We start from the raw sequence: 18,246 nt of genomic DNA on the forward strand, positions 1-18,246 counted from the left end.
TTGTATTTGTGTTGTGGAATATTGGTTGGGAAATGACCAAATGTCAATGGTCAAATCAACGTCACAGCCTGACATTGGATAAACGTTGTCAAAAGGCGTGTTGTTTTAACCTTGTATTTGGGTTGTGGAATATTGGTAGTGAAATGACCAAATTTTAATGGTCAAATCAAAGTCTCAGCCTGACATTGGATAAATGTTGTCAAAAGGCTTGTTGTTTCAACGTTGTATTCGTGCTGTAGAATATTGGTCGGGAAGTGACCAAATTTCAATGGTCAAGTCAATTTCACGGCCTGACATTGGATACATGTTGTATTTGTGTTGTGGAATATTGGTCGGGAAATGACCAAATGTCAATGGTCAAATCAACGTCACAGCCTGACATTGGATAAACGTTGTCCAAAGGCGTGTTATTTTAACCTTGTATTTGGGTTGTGGAATATTGGTAGTGAAATGACCAAATTTTAATGGTAAAATCAAAGTCTCAGCCTGACATTGGATAAATGTTGTCAAAAGGCATGTTGTTTCAACGTTGTATTTGTGCTGTAGAATATTGGTCGGGAAGTGACCAAATTTCAATGGTCAAGTCGACGTCACGGCCTGAAATTGGATAAATGTCTAAGGGATGTTGTTTGAACGTTATATTTGTGGTGTGGAATATTGGTTGGGAAATGACCAAATGTCAATGGTCAAATCAACGTCACTGCCTGACATTGGATAAACTTTGTCAAAAGGCGTGTTGTTTCAACGTTGTATTTGTGTTGTAGAATATTGGTTGGGAAATGACAACATTTCAATGGTCAGATCAACGTCACAGCCTGACGTTAGATAAACGTCTAAGGGATGTTGTTTCAGTGTTGTATTTGTTTTGTGGAATATTGGTTGAGAAATGACCAAATGTCAATGGTCAAATCAAAGTCACAGCCTGACATTGGATAAATGTTGCAAAAGGCATTTTGTTTCAACGTTGTATTTGTGTTGTGGAATATTGGTTGGGAAATGACCAAAACTCAATGGTCAAATCATCGTCAGAACCCGACATTGATTACAAGTCATCAAAAAGAATGTCGTTCCAACGTTAAGTTTGAGTCGCTCAACATCAGGACCTAATTCAACAAATTCTCAACGTTGTTTTAATGTCTTGCGCCTGCTGGGTAGTTGTGTTCCAGAGGAAGGGTGTGGTGTCAGACAATCAAGGTGTGTGCAAATATTGAACAGTTTCTTCAAAAAGACATTTAAAGATGCCCTAAAATTCAAAAGTGACAACAAAATGATTTGCTGAGAGGACAAAAAAAAGGAAGCTACCCAGTTTTCTATGGATTAAACTCCAACATACAGGATCTGAGCCGGGGGGCAACAAGAATTACTACCCTAGCCCATTGCCTATCACTGCTTGCAACGCCAGAGTGAAAGAGAGTTCAGCCCTTTTCAAGAGGAGTTTTTTTAGAGTCCTTGCTGTCCGTCGAAGTGAGTCCGAGGTCTCCACCATACACGGTATTAATAGTGCACTTCCGGGAGTTGTTTTCCATGGCTTCCCCGAACTCCTCCTTTGTCCAAGTTTTTGCCTCTGTGACTGCCAAAGTTGTGCGCCACTTGGCCTGTCGGTACCTGTCTGCTACTTCCGGGGTCCCATGACCCAAAAGGACCCGATTGGACTCCTTCTTCAGTTTGAAGGCCTCTCTCCCCACTGATGTCCACCAGCGGATTCTGGGATTACCACCACGACAAGCACTAACCACCCTGTCGCCGCAACTCCGATCGTCCGCCCTGACAATAGATGTACAGAACATGGTCCACTCGGACTCAGTGTCCAGCGACTCCCTCATGACATGTTCAAAGTACTTCAGGAGGTGGTAATTGAAACTCTCTCTGACGGGAGACACTGCTAGACGTTCCCAGCAGACCCTCCATGTTAGGTTGGGCCTGCCAGGTTTGACCAGCATCCTCCCCCATCGTCGAAGCCAACTCACCACCAATGGTAATCGGTTGAAGGCCCCCGTCTCCTCTTCACTCGATTGTCCAAAACATGAGACCGCAATGACACAACCACAAAGTCAATCATCGACCTGCGGCCTACTGTGTCCTGGTGCCAAGTGGACATACGGACAACCTTATTTTTGATCATGGTGTTTGTCATGGATAATCTGTGACGATCACAAAAGTCCGATAACAAAACACCACTGGAATTCAGATCTGGGTGGCCGTTCCTCCCAATCACGCCTCTCCAAGTTTCACTGTTGTTGCCAAGTCCCACAGCAGAACAAGGGAATCACCTGGGGGAGCACTCTCCAGTGATTCCCCATAGAAATCCAAAAAGGGTGGGTACTCTGAGCTACTGTTTGGCACTTAAGCGCAAACCAAAGTCGGGACCAGCCCTCCCACCCAGATCCTATTACTTTGCATATTTATACATATCGTATATTACTCTCTGTTTTATCCCGTTTTGTCCCCGCAATTTCCCACTCTGTCCTCCTTTTTTTTCTTCTTTCTATCCCCTCCTGCTCCGGTCCGGCTGCACCAAACATTAAATAGATCTATTTAATAAAGTCAAATACAAATAAGGCAACAAGAGAAGTATACCAAACTTTTCTTTTGTAAAGTAAATCTGTACAGCAGATATAGATAATTTATATCAACAATATGATTTGCTTGAGTTAATGGACAGGACAAAAACAAAAAAAACGGAAGCCACCCACTTTTCTATGGGTTAAACCCCAACGTACCGGATCTGAGCCGGGGGAAAGGGGCAACAAGAATTGGTACCCCAGCCCCTTGCTTATCACTGCTAGCAACGCCAGAGTGAAAGAGTTCAGCCCCTTTCGATAGGACTTGTTTCAGAGCCCTTGCTGTCCGTTGAAGTGAGTCCGACTAGATACGACCGGAACTTTTCCAGCTCGCGCACCCACTCAGGCTTATCCCCCCAAGCAAGGTGGCGTTCCACGTCCCAACAGCTGGCTTCTGTAGCTGAGGATCGGACCGCCAGGAGCCCGGCCTCCAGCTTCCGCCCATCTCACAATCCACCCTCCTGTGATTGGTGAGCCCATTGAGGGGAGACCCACGTTGCCTCTTTGGGGATAGGCCAGTCCACCAGGCGCTCGCCATCGAGCCCCACCTCGGAGCCTGCCTCCATTGGGATCTTCGGTGACCTTAATCTTGGCGAGGGAATTCTGGGTTCTTGTCTTTTCTTGGCGAGGGAATTCTGAGTCCTTGTCTTTTCTTTTTCATAGCTGTCCCGGCAAGAAATCTGCGTTCAAAGGACTCTGTCTTATTAGTGATTCCCAGAGCCTAAAAAAAGTCTGCGGGCTATAGTGCATTTTCCGTTCGGGCTCCAGTACTCTGGAATGCCCTCCCGGTAACATTTCGAGATGCTACCTCAGTGGAAGCATTTAAGTCTCACCTTAAAACTAATTTGTATACTGTAGCCTTTAAATAGACCCCTTTTTAGACCAGTTGATCTGCCGTTTCTTTTCTTTTTCTCCTCTGTCCCACTCTCCCTTGTGGAGGGGGTCCGGTCCGGTAGCCATGGATGAAGTACTGGCTGTCCAGAGTCGGGACCTAGGATGGACCGCTCGTCCAGAGTCGGGACCCAGGATGGACCGCTCCCCTGTGTATTGACTGGGGACATCTCTGCGCTGCTGATCCGCCTCCGCTTGGGATGGTTTCCTGTTGGCTCCACTATGGACGGGACTCTCGCTACTGTGTTGGAACCACTTTGGACTGGACTCTCACGGTTGTGTTGGATCCACTATGGATTGAACTTTCCCAGTATCATGTTAGACCTGCTCGACATCCATTGCTTTTGGTCCCCTAGAGGAGGGGGGTTGCCCACATATGTGGTCCTCTCCATGGTTTCTCATAGTCATCATTGTCACTGTCACCGACGTCCCACTGGGGTGAGTTTTCCTTGCCCTTATGTGGGCTCTACCAAGGATGTTGTTGTGGTTTATGTTGTGGTTTGTGCAGCCCTTTAAGACACTGGTGATTTAGGGCTATATAAATAAACATTGATTGATTGATTGATTGATGATCTCTCACGTAGGACCTGTTTGTCTTGGGAGAACCCTACCAGGGGGCATAGAAGCCACCAAAAAACATACAGTTGTGATCAAAATTATTCAACCCCCACACAATTTTGGTGTTTTAGCAAGTTGGACAGGGCCCAGGCTAAGACCGATTTTTTTTATTTTTTATTTTAATCTTCTATTCTTTTCTCCCCCCCCCCCCCTCCCTCCCTTGTTTACCTGTATGTCATCTTTTTTGTAAGGGGCGCTGGAAGCCGGCAGACCCGTCAGCGATCCTGTTCTGTCTCCCTGTAATGTTTGTCTGATCTTGAATGGGATTGTGCTGAAAATTGTAATTTTCCTGAAGGAACTCTCCTGACGGAATAAATAAAGTACTATCTAATCTAATCCATCTAATCTAATGTATTCCGTATTTTGTTTATAGTCATATCAAATAAAGATGCATTAAATAGACAAATGCAACTTGAATTACAACATTATATTTTGTAACATACCAAACGGTGTCATTTCTCTTAATATGTCATTGACAAAATTATTCAACCCCTTGAAGATCATAACTCTTAAGAACAGAATTTGAATAAGGTCTTTTTGATCAGGTGTTGAAAACACCTGTAGATGTGATTAGAACCATAACGAACAACGATTAAACTGATTGAAAAAGACTGTGACGCTAAGCTTTTTTTTTGTAGATGGTCAATGGTGTATTTGCAACTTGGTGAAGTCCAGGGAGTGGTCAAAGAAGTCAAGAGAGGAGGTAATTTCTCTTCATAAGAAAGGATATGGATATAAGAAAATAGCAAAGACATTACACATTCCAAGAGACACAGTTGGGAGCATAATTCTCAAGTTTAAAGCTAAAGGCACAGTGGAAACACTACCTGAGCGTGGTAGAAAGAGGATGCTGTGTGCATACAGTGGTGAAAAACCCCCAGGTAACAGCTGAGGAACTACAACAGGACTTTGCAGAGGGGGGAATGCAGGTTTCGTCCCAGACAATAAGGCGCGCACTACGAAATGAAGGGCTCCATGCCAGAACTCCCAGGCGCACCCCACTTCTGACTACCAGGCACAAGGAAAATAGACTCTAGTATGCCAAAAATCATCTGGACAAACCCCAAAGGTTTTAGGAAACTATTCTATGGAGTGATAAGACAAAACTGGAACTCTTTGGGCCTATGAGTCAACGTTATGTCTGGAGGAGAAAAAATGAAGCTTACAAAGAGAAGAACACCTTGCCTACTGTTAAGCATGGTGGGGGGTCAATCATGCTCTGGGGCTGTTTCTCTGCCTCAGGTACCGGGAATCTCCAGCGCGTTCAAGGCATTATGAATTCTATTTCCTAGGAGGATATATTAGCTGCAAATGTCATGAAGTCAGTGACGAAGCTGAGGCTTGTGAAATGTTGGACCTTCCAACAGGACAACGATCCCAAGCACACCTCCAAATCAACATCAGAGTGGTTGCAGAAGAAGGGCTGGAAGACTCTGGAGTGGCCTTCACAGTCACCAGACCTAAATCCTATAGAAAACCTGTGGTGGGACTTGAAGAAGGCAGTTGCAGCACGCAAGCCCAAGAATATGAATGAACTGGAGGCCTTTGCCCAAGAGGAATGGGTTAAAATACCTGTAGATGGTTGCAAGAAGCTTGTGTCCGCTTATGTGTCACGTTTGAAGGATGTCATTACTGCCAAAGTGTGTTCTACTAAGTACTAAAGATGCATGTAACTAGGGGGTTGAATCATTTTGTCAATGAGATATTAAGAAAAATGTCCTTTTTTGGTATTTTGTAAAATACAGTGTTACAATTTAAGTTGCATTTGTCTATTTGACACATTTTTATTTGATATGACTATAAACAAAATACAGAATAAATGTCCAACTTGCTAAAACACCAAAATTGTGTGGGGGGTTGAATAATTTTGATCACAACTGTAGCTCCTATGATCATTGGGATACACAAACTCCTCTACCACAATAAGGTGGCAGCTCAGAGAGGAGGAAACACACTCTAAATAGCATTAAAGCTCTACAGACACACAAAACTGTTGTGTTTCCATGAAGAGGTCTTACTAAAGCTGGTCTATATTCTCTCAAAACCTCACTCTTGATATATGAGCAATGAAAAATGGCTGTTCAGTTTTAAGTTACATTGTTTGGTCCTACCCTACCCTCATGAACGCCAATGTTTTTTACGTCTGCTCCAGTGTGACACCATGACCCTGTCCAGCACGCCGACCGTTCGAAGAGGAAGCACCCCGCTGCCAATCAAGCACCAGCTCAGACGGGAAGAGGCCGTCCATGATGACTGCGATTGGTCTTTGGATAACGCCGGGCCGTCCGCTTCCCCCATCCTCTTCAGCCCCGCCATGGATGATGCGGAACCGGAGGGTAGGCCCTATGGCCCCTTGAGAATCGCTTTACTGGGGCAGAACGGCGTGGGGAAGTCCTCCCTGGCCTTCGCCCTTGCAGGGGACGTGGACAGGACGGCGTCGGTGGATTCAGACGGTACGTTATCATTCATCTTTTTTGTTTGCTATAGGCTCATCGATTTTGTCTCTGTCCTCAGGGGAGGGTCTCATGCACACTGTCACCGTGGATGACGAGGAGAGCACCATCGTTATCTACGACAGCTGGAGACATGTAAGACATTGGCGACACTAGAATCACTGAATAGTCAATTGCCACCAAAGTGGTCAATTTGGGAAAAATCTGTAAAAGGAAATGCTTTTTATTTGGCTCTTTTTAGGGGTACCAGGAGTAGCAAGAAGAATGATGATTACTAAAATAAATAGATTCACTTCCAAAACGCCATTCTTACTCATCCCAATTCTAATTTTCAAAAATCATAATAAGTTTAAAGGCCTACTGAAACCCACTACTAGCGACCACGCAGTCTGATAGTTTATATATCAATGATGAAATATTAACATTGCAACACATGCCAATACGGCCTTTTTAGTTTACTAAATTACAATTTCCAATTTCCCGGGAGTTTCGTCTTCGAAACGTCGTGTAATGATGACATATACGCAAGACCTCACAGGTTTTTAGGAAGTATGAGCACTGCGCACACACACAGCTAAAAGTTGTCTGCTTTAATGGCATAATTATACAGTTTTTTGGACATCTGTGTTGCTGAATCTTTTGCAATTTATTCAATTAATATTGGAGAAGTCGCAGTAGATAGATGGAGTTGGGAAGCTTTAGCCTTTAGCCACACAAACACACGGTGATTCCTTGTTTAAAATTCCTGGAGGTGAAACTTTCCTATGGATCCGAGCGCGGTCAAGAGAAGATGGATCCCGACCACATGTCAACCAGCAACTTTCGGTGAGAAAATTGTGGTTAAAAAGTCCGTTCTTACCGGAGAAAAGCTGAGCTTGTGCCGTCCATAGCTGCCGTTAACTCCCCTGAGACATTGACGTCAAGACACCAGTGGACACACCCTTCCGACTATCAGGTAATATTGATCTCACTAAAACACTAGCAACACAATAGAAAGACAAGAGATTTCCCAGAATTATCCTAGTAAATGTGTCTAAAAAACATCGGAATCCATTCCAATGCAATCGCGTTTTTTTTTCTTTCTAGTCCGTCGCTATCAATATCCTCAAACACGAATCTTTCATCCTCGCTCAAATTAATGGGGAAATTGTCGTTTTCTCGGTCCGAATAGCACTTTTTGTTGGAGGCTCCTATTAAAAACAATGTGAATACGTGAGGAGCCCCCACACTTGTGACGTCATCGTCTGCGAATTCCGGTAGAGGCAGGGCTTTTCTCTTAGCACCGAAAGTTGCAAACTTTATGGTGGATGTTCTCTACTAAATCCTTTCAGCAAAAATATGGCAATATCGGGAAATGATCAAGTATGACACATGGAATGGACCTGCTATTGTCATGATCCCCGTCTTGGATCATGGCATATTCTGGTTTTGGTTCTGTTTATCACATTCTGTCTAGTGTTTGTCTTCCTCGTTTCTTTGTGGCACTTCCTGGTTTTGTTTCCGTTGTCATAGTTACCCATTTAGTGTCACCTGTCTCTGCTTTGATCACGCGCACCTGCCCTTGATTATTTATCTCCCTATATATGCCCGCCTTTGTTTGACATTCAGTCTTGGACTCTTGCTTGCTACGCGCAACAGCTGACGCCGCTCTTCCAACATTGTGGTAAATCTATTTTTGTATACTTGTTAGCTTATATGCTATTTTGTTTGTTTATGTCCCTAGCTTCCACGTTAGCGCCCTTTGTTCTTTCTAGCTCCCAAGCTAGTTCTGTTGGTTTTTGGTTAGTGCCTTTGTGCAAGTGTTTTTGTTCTTAGTTTGTTTTATTATATAAATAAATTCTTATCCCTACCCTCACGCTGTGTTCCATCTTCCACTGCACCCACGAGAGAACAACTCCTCACCACAATGCCACTGAGACGTCACAGCTATCCCTGTTTAAATAAGAAAATCTCATTTCAGTAGGCCTTTAAAAGTTGTATTTTTGTACAAAAATCATTTTAAAGGACGCTTTATGCTATTACTAAGCAACCAGAAAGAGCTTGTCTGACCTATAATTTGTTTTTAAAAAGTGTCATATATATATATATATATATTTATATATGTATGTATGTATGTGTGTGTGTGTGTGTGTGTGTGTGTGTGTGTGTATATATATATATATATATATATATATATATATATATATACATACTACAATCTGTCAGCATCTCAGTTCAACTTCAGCATTGTAGCATTCACAGGCAACTCCTGAAGGAATTGCCTCATCTAGTTTGGTGTGAGATATATATATATATATATATATATATATATATATATATATATATATATACTACATACTACAATCTATATATACTATATATATATATACTACATACTACAATCTGTCTAGTTTGGTGTGAGATATATATATATATATATATATATATATATATATATATATATCTCGCACCAAACTAGATGAGGCAATTCCTTCAGGAGTTGCCTGTGAATGCTACAATGCTGAAGTTGAACTGAGATGCTGACAGATTGTAGTATGTAAGTGGTTTGTAGCATTCACACAATAATACATTGTGAGAATCAGTTTGAATTGAGAATTGTGTTGACTCGAGAAAGAGATTCTGAATCGAATCGTCGCCCCAGGAATCGGAATTGAATCAAATATCCATGCCCAGAGAGTCACACTCCTTGTAGTTATTAGGGGTGTGACTCTTTGGGCACAAAACAAGTTGATTCAATTTGAATTCCTTTGGTAAAAATTTGATTCAGAATTGATTGTCAATTCAACATGATTCTTAATTTAAACCAGGGGTGTCAAATGTACGGCCCGAGGGGCGAATCAGGCCTGCGAACAGGTTTTATCCGGCCTGCGGGATTAGTTTGCCAAGTATAAAAATTAACCTGAAATTTCTGAATGAAAGAAACTGCTGTTCTAAATGTGTCCAATGGATGTCGCAATAGCAACTCTTTGTATCTTTGTAGATGATGCTACATACAGGTGCTGGTCATATTATTGGAATATCATGAAAACGTTGATTTATTTCATTAATTCCATTTAAAAAGTCAAACTTGTAGAATGTATACATTCATTCCAAACAGACTGATACATTTCAAGTGTTTATTGCCCAAAAGAAGATTATAGCTGACAACCAATGAAAAACCTAAATTCAACATCTCAGACAATTAGAATATGGTGAAAAGGTCAGATATTGAAGACACCTGGTGCCACACTCTAATTAGCTAACTAACTCAAAACACCTGGAAAAACCTTTTAAATGGTCTCTCGTTTTGATTCTGTATGACACACAATCATGGGGAAGACTGCTGACTTGACAACTGTCCAAAAGATGACCATTGATACTTTAAAGAAGGAGGGCAAGACACAAAAGGTAATTGCCAAAGAGGTTGGATGTTCCCAGAGCTCTGTGTCCAAGCACATTAATAGAGAGGCGAAGGGAAGACAAAGATGTGGTAGAAAAAAGTGTACAAGCAAGAGGGATAACCGCGCCCTGGAGAGGATTGTCAAACAAAACCGATTAAAAAATGTGGGGGAGATCCACAAAGAGTGGACTGCAGCTGGAGTCAGTGCTTCAAGAACCACCACGCAATGCATATATGCAAGATATGGGCTTCAGCTGTCGTATTCCTTGTGTAAAGCCACTCTTGAATAAAAGACGTCAAAAGCGTCTCGCCTGGGCTCAAGACAAAAAGGACTGGACTGCTGCAGAGTGGTCCACAGTTATGTTTTCAGATGAAAGTAAATTTGTATCTCCTTTGGAAATCAAGGTCCCAGAGTCTGGAGGAAGACAGGAGAATCCACATTGCCTGAAGTCCAGTGTCAAATTTCCACAATCTGTAATGGTCTGGGGTGCCATGTCATCTGCTGGTGTTGGTCCACTGTGTTTCCTGAGGTCTAGGGTCAATGCAGCAGTCTACGAGGAAGTTTTAGAACACTTTATGTTGCCTGCCGCGGACCAATTTTATGGAGGTGAAGATTTCATTTTCCAACATGACTTGGCACCTGCACACAGTGCCAAATCTACCAGTACCTGGTTTAAGGACCATGGTATCCCTGTTCTTGATTGGCCTGCAAACTCACCTGACCTTAACCCCATAGAAAACCTATGGGGTATTGTGAGGCGGAAGATGCGAGATGCCAGACCCAACAATGCTGAAGAGCTGAAGGCCACTATTAAAGCAACCTGGTCTCTCATAACACTTGAGTGCAACAGACTGGTGGACTCCATGCCACGCCGTATTGCTGCAGCAATTCAGGCAAAAGGAGCTGCAACTAAGTATTGATTGCCGTACATGCTGAAACGTTCCATGTTCATACTTTTCAGTTGGCCCACATTTCTAAAAAATATTTCTGGGTAATAATCAAACTACATAAATAACATACGGTAATTTTATTTTAATTAAAAAAAATGTATATTGATTGAAAATTAACACCAATGAGTTGACAGATGAACATTATCACATAAATTATTCAGAAAGTATTAATAATGACAAATAAAGAGAGAATACTATTAACCACAACATGTACGTGTAAAAAAAAAAAAAAAAAAAAAAAAAAACATGATTTATACATTTTCAGAATGTGCTTGTTCTATTTTTAAACAAAGAAAACAATCTGAAGTTGTCTTTATTTTTAAGTTATCGTGCCGTGATTTTACCAGTCCGGCCCACTTGGGAGTAGATTTTTCTCCATGTGTAACCCCCGATCTGAAGTGAGTGTGACACCCCCAAATTTAAACCGATTCTTACAATGTATTATTCAACATGATTTATACATTTTCAGAATGTGATTGCTCTATTTTTAAACAAAGAAAACAATCTGAAGTTGTCTTTATTTTTAAGTTATCGTGCGGTGATTTTACCAGTCCGGCCCACTTGGGAGTAGATTTTTCTCCATGTGGAACCCCCGATCTAAAATGAGTGTGACACCCCCAAATTTAAACCGATTCTTACAATGTATTATTCAGTATAATAATTCTAATAAAACTTGTTTGAAACAGGTTGATTAAAACATTTAAAATGCAAGGATATAGCCTAAAAATGTCTCTTTATAAATGGATTCTTATAAAATATTAAAACATTTTAAATTAAGAATTGATTTCAAATCGGGATGAATAGGATTCGCGATTTGGATGTGAATCGATCTTTTACCATCGCACCTTGTAGAATAATAACTAGAGTGCACCACTTGGCTGAAACCAGCAGAGGCGCTGTTGAGTCATCCATCCTCTATACCAGTGTTTTTCAACCTTTTTTGAGCCAAGGCACATTTTTTGCTTTGAAAAAATGCGGAGGAACAACACCAGCAGAAATTATTAAAAAAAACGAAACTCAGTTAACAGTAAAAAGTCGTCGCAATTGTTGAATATGACTTAAAAGCATAACCAAGCATGCATCACTGTAGCTCTTGTCTCAAAGTAGGTGTACTGTCACCACTGTCACATCACACCCTGACTTATTTGGACTTTTTTCCTGTTTTCCTGTGTGTTGTCTTTTAGTTCTTGTCTTGCGCTCCTATTTTAGTGGCTTTTTCTCTTTTTTGATACTTCCCTGTAGCCGTCTCATGTCTTCCTTTGAGCGAAATTTCCCGCATGAACTTTGTTTTAGCAATCAAAAATACTTCAGTTGTTTTTATCCATCTTTATGGGGACATTGTTGATTGTCATGTCATGTACGGATGTACTTGGTGGACGTCGTCTCCGCTCCACAGTAAGTCTTTGCTGTCGTTCAGCATTCTGTTTTTGTTTACTTTGTAGCCAGTTCAGTTTTAGTTTTGTTCTGCATCGCCTTCCCTAAGCTTCAATGCGTTTTATTAAGGGCACTCAACTTTTGTTTATTTTTAGTTTAAGAATTAGACACCTTTTTACCTGCACGCTGCCTCCCGCTGTTCCCGACATCTACAAAGCAATTAGCTACCGGCTTCCACCTACTGATATGGAAGAGTATTACACGGTTACTCTGCCGAGCTTTAGACATCACCGACAACACATCATTTCCAGACTATAATTACTGGTTTGAAAAAAATACTTTTAACCCAGGGGTGTCCAAAGTGCGGCCCGGGGGCCATTTGCGGCCCGCAGCTGATCGTTTACCAGCCCGCCACACATTCTGCAAAAATTGCAAAATTGATAGTATTGCAAAAATTTGAAAAAAACATTTGAAAAAAGTGGAATGAGGTGAAATCGAATGAGAAAAAATGGCAATGTTGACACAAAACTGCCATGCAGGCAGTTTTTTTGTTCCTTTTGTCTTTATTTTCTTTTTTATTTCCATTGCTCCAAAAAAAAAGTACAAAAAAAAATCTATGTTATAAGGGATTATTACTTAAAAATTATCACTTTAAAATGTTTTATGTGGAAAAAATATTGCATATGTTGTGTGGTTGCCTTATAAAAACATCAAAGTTTTGACAAAAAAGCATAAAACAAACAAAATAATTGTTCAAACTTAAAATCGACAGATATATCGGATGTTGATCTTGAAATTTAAGTGTTAAAAGTAAAAAAAACGAATAAAAATGGATCACTTTATGAGTGGGGAACCTTTTTGGATCTCAAATATTTTTAGTAGGATTTTAATTAACTTTTCACTGTGATTACTCAAAAATATTAAATAATTAAAATCAATGGTGTCCTGCCTTATTGATCTTTGAGGGCTTTAATTGGTAAATAAAGGAACTCTCCTGAAGGAATCAATAAAGCACTATCTATCTATTTATCTAAATACTGCATATTTCAGTTTTACTATAAAAAACAAAGTTGTCTTTGACAGAAAAGGCATAAAACCTCATTTGTTTTACTTTATATCAACCTCAAGTTGATATAGAGATTTACTGTAAGCATTAAATAAAATATAATAATAATAATTTGACTTATTTTTAACATTCTAGTGACTGAGACCCTCTATGCTCCCCAGGAGCCCTAACGATTAAAACAAAATCCATATATTTTGTTATGGTTTGAAAATGAAAAATATCAAAATGGCCCCCGCACGACTAAATTTTTCTGTGTGCGGAAAAAGTTTGGACACCCCTGTTTTAACCCAAATAGGTGAAATTTGCCGTGGCACAGTGATTGAAAAACACTGCTCTATACATCTATTTTCTACCAATGTGCATACAAACAATTGTGAAGAACTTGAATACAAATAGACGTAGCATATTAGTACGCGAACACAGCATTGCCACATTTTTGTGGCGATGCAATAGAAAAAGAAAAAAGTTTTTTTAATTTTCTTGTAATCAGACCAAATTTTCAGTATATTAAGGATTCCATCTAATTAACCGAGAATATGGTCTGATTATTTTCGGTATGTTAGATGGAATCTTTAAAGGCCTACTGAAACCCACGACCACGCAGTCTGATAGTTTATATATCAATGATGAAATATTAACATTGCAACACATGCCAATACGGCCTTTTTAGTTTACTAAATCGCAATTTTAAATTTCCCGCGGAGTTTCCTGTTGAAAACGTCGCAGTATGATGACGCTTGTTTGTGACGTTATTGTTTGGAGGGAACATATTAGCCCAGCACCACTTACGGCTAAAAGTCGTCTCTTTTCATCGCATAATTACACAGTATTCTGGACATCTGTGTTGCTGAATCTTTTGCAATTTGTTCAATTAATAATGGAGAAGTCAAAGTAGAAAGATGGAGGTGGGAAGCTTTTAGCCTTTAGCCACACAAACACACAGTGTTTCCTTGTTTAAAATTCCCGGAGGTGAAGCTTTACTATGGATCAGAGCGGTCAAGTGAACATGGATCCCGACTACATGTCAACCGGCAGTTTTCGGTGAGAAAATTATGGTAATAAGTCGCCTCTTACCGGAGATCAGCGGAGCTTCTGTCCTGCTGCAGCTTCTTCGTGACTTCCCTCAACACACCCGTGGCCACACCCCTCCGACTATCAGGTACTATTTATCTCACCAAAACACTAGCAACGCTATAGGCAGATAAGCTATGCCGATGACACTCAACTCTACTTGAAAACCAACCGAAACCCCTCTGCAGCCCTGCCATCTTCCACACTTACCAACTGCCTGGAGGAGATAAAGGCGTGGATGAAACACAATTTTCTTCAACTAAACATCTCCAAAACTGAAGCCATTCTGGTCGGCACCCCACATCAGACTCAGTCGTACACCATCACCAGCATCACCTTCTCCGGCCACGACATTCACCTCTCACCCTCAGTCACTAATCTGGGTGTTAAAATGGACCCTCACCTGACCTTTGAAGCTCAAATCAAACAACTGTGCAAGACCTGCTTCTACCACCTCAGGAACATTGCAAAACTCCGCCCCTCACTCACTCTCTCTGATGCCAAGAGGCTCGTCCACGCCTTTGTCTCCTCCAGGCTCGACTACTGCAACGCACTTCTTGTCAGGATCCCCAGCAAGAACATCCAGAAGCTGCAGTACATACAAAATAGTGCTGCGAGGATCCTGATGAGAGTGCGAAAACATGACCACATAACACCAACTCTCAAATCCCTTCACTGTCTTCCTGTTCCATTCAGGATTGAATTCAAAATCTCCCTACTAACTCACCAGTGCCTCCATGGAAATGCCCCCCTCTACCTCAAGGAACTGCTCACCCCCAAATCCTCCACACGACACCTCTGCTCCATACAGGCTAACCTCCTCCAACCTCCACGGACAAAGCTTCGAACAATGGGAGACCGGGCTTTCTGCTCCGCTGCTCCCAGTCTGTGGAACGCTCTCCCTGACCACCTGAGGGTACCTCAGACTGTGGATGCTTTTAAAAAAGGCTTAACAACCCATCTTTTTAAAAAAGCCTTTCTATAGACATGCATGCTGGTTGTACCCTTTGGGCTGTTTCTAGTTTTATATTTTATTTATTTGTATTATTACTATTTTTTACACTGTGGCACTTTGAGGTTGTTTGCTCAACGTAAAGTGCTTTTTACGAATAGAATCTATTATTATAAGGGATTTCCCAGAATCATCCTAGTAAATGTGTCTAAGAACATCTGAATCGCTCTCACTGCAATCGCCTTTTTTTTTCGAGTTATTCACTCTAAATTTCCTCATCCACAAATCTTTCATCCTCGCTGAAATTAATGAGGAAATTGTCGCTTTCTCGGTCCGAATAGCTCTCGCTGCTGGAGGCTCACATTACAAACAATGTGAGGATGCGAGGAGCTCCACAACCCGTGACGTCACGCGCACATCGTCTGCTACTTCCGGTAAAGCCAAGGCTTTTTTATTAGCGACCAAAAGTTGTGAACTTTATCGTGGATGTTCTCTACTAAATCCTTTCAGCAAAAATATGGCAATATCGCGAAATGATCAAATATGACGCATAGAATGGACCTGCTATCCCCGTTTAAATAAGATAATCTCATTTCAGTTGGCCTTTATATGTCATGTCAAGTAAAGATTCCATCTAATTAATCGAAAATATGGTCTGATTACAAAAAAAAAAAAAATAATAATATATGAATACGAAGACATAATGAGCCTTTTTGAGCAAAAAGAAAAACAACCGTCAAGCTCCCAGATGTCGTGACGACCAAGAGAGACTGAATGTGCTCATTACTGCTTTGTTTTGCACCTTCTCCTCTTTCCCCTCCGGCACTATTCAGAGGTGTGTGTTTGCGTGTGTGAATGTGTGTGTGTGTGTTACCCGCAGATGTGTAAAATGAATGCATGAATGTGTCCAACTCCTGTGGGAGTGTGGCGACACAAACAGACATCAGTTGTTGTTTTTATTGTAGGATTTATTCCCTCATTGTGCACGGCTAAAGTACAAATATTTTTTGTTAGTTAGTTTGGGTGACGTATTTGTCGGGCAATTTGTTTAATACTTTATGCGGGTAAAAATGCCGATCGTTATTTGGGACGATTATCGCAGTGACCACCAGTGTTAATTTTGTTGACGAAAAATTTTCGTCACAATTATCGTCAAGGACTTTTTTTTTTCTGACTAAAACGAGACAATAACTAAATAAAAAAAAATGTACGTGGACTAAGACGATGACGAGGTGTATTGACATATTCGTCAACGAATAAAAACGAGACGAAAATGTCTGCCAGAGACAAGATCCAATCGGAACTCATTTCATGTCAACGCTGGGTAGGAAGAGGAGAGAGGACATAAGGAGAAATTTTATATATGACGTCAAAGATAACAAGACGCAGTGTAAGAAATGCTGCGCGAGGATTACGGGTAAAAACACAACAAACTTGAAGCGACATTTACAGTCGAATCACCCCGAAATCCACACACAGGTAAGCATTTTCCACAACATACAACTCACTCGACGTTATCCCGTTTATTACACGGCTTACTCGTGAAATCCTAAATTTGAGACATGATTTTCGTCAAAATACGACTTGTATCGGTGATTTTTCCGCTGTTTTGTTTTGACTTTCAGAAATTGAAGGGAAAGTTGACATATTACCCTTTAGTCGACTAAATCTACTGTAGTTTTCGTCAACTATAATCTTATAATATTTCGTCAACTAAAACTAGACTAAAACTAAAACAATTTAAATAACTAAATTATGACTAAAACTAAATTACATTTTAGTCAAAAGACTATGACTAAAACTAAATCAAATTTTACTGTCAAAATTAACACTGGTGACCACCCCCCATCCACCGGGTGGAGCTGCAACTACAGGAGATTGCAGCATAAGTCATTGTGTTTATCCATCCATCCATCTTCTTCCGCTTATCCGAGGTCGGGTCGCGGGGGCAACAGCCTAAGCAGGGAAGCCCAGACTTCCCTCTCCCCAGCCACTTCGTCTAGCTCTTCCCGGGGGATCCCGAGGCGTTCCCAGGCCAGCCGGGAGACATAGTCTTCCCAACGTGTCCTGGGTGTTCCCCGTGGTCTCCTACCGGTTGGACGTGCCCTAAACACCTCCCTAGGGAGGCGTTCGGGTGGCATCCTGACCAGATGCCCGAACCACCTCATCTGGCTCCTCTCGATGTGGAGGAGCAGCGGCTTTACTTTGAGTTCCTCCCGGATGACAGAGCTTCTCACCCTATCTCTAAGGGAGAGCCCCGCCACACGGCGGAGGAAACTCATTTCGGCCGCTTGTACCCGTGATCTTATCCTTTCGGTCATGACCCAAAGCTCATGACCATAGGTGAGGATGGGAACGTAGATCGACCGGTAAATTGAGAGCTTTGCCTTCCGGCTCAGCTCCTTCTTCACCACAACGGATCGGTACAACGTCCGCATTACTGAAGACGCCGCACCGATCCGCCTGTCGATCTCATGATCCACTCTTCCCCCACTCGTGAACAAGACTCCTAGGTACTTGAACTCCTCCACTTGGGGCAGGGTCTCCTCCCCAACCCGGAGATGGCATTCCACCCTTTTCCGGGCGAGAACCATGGACTCGGAGTTGGAGGTGCTGATTCTCATTCCGGTCGCTTCACGCTCGGCTGCAAACCGATCCAGTGAGAGCTGAAGATCCCGGCCAGATGAAGCCATCAGGACCACATCATCTGCAAAAAGCAGAGACCTAATCCTGCGGTCACCAAACCGGAACCCCTCAATGCCTTGACTGTGCCTAGAAATTCTGTCCATAAAAGTTATGAACAGAATCGGTGACAAAGGACACCCTTGGCGGAGTCCAACCCTCACTGGAAACGTGTTTGACTTACTGCCGGCAATGCGGACCAAGCTCTGACACTGATCATACAGGGAGCGGACCGCCACAATAAGACA

General features: G+C 41.8%; 1 protein-coding gene across 2 annotated transcripts in view; it reads left to right on the forward strand.

Moving 5' to 3' along the window:
- The window catches only part of LOC133543413 (GTP-binding protein REM 2-like), a 33,148-nt gene that overhangs the window by 5,455 nt on the left and 9,447 nt on the right, over positions 1 to 18,246 (forward strand). For both annotated transcript variants that reach the window (XM_061887967.1, XM_061887966.1), the window contains 2 exons: positions 6,223 to 6,523; positions 6,585 to 6,658. In XM_061887967.1, coding sequence (XP_061743951.1) covers positions 6,223 to 6,523; positions 6,585 to 6,658 — 375 coding nt within the window. The remainder of the gene's footprint in view (positions 1 to 6,222; positions 6,524 to 6,584; positions 6,659 to 18,246) is intronic.

The sequence above is a fragment of the Nerophis ophidion genome, linkage group LG26 (genome assembly GCF_033978795.1).
Source record: "Nerophis ophidion isolate RoL-2023_Sa linkage group LG26, RoL_Noph_v1.0, whole genome shotgun sequence".
Taxonomy (NCBI): domain Eukaryota; kingdom Metazoa; phylum Chordata; class Actinopteri; order Syngnathiformes; family Syngnathidae; genus Nerophis; species Nerophis ophidion.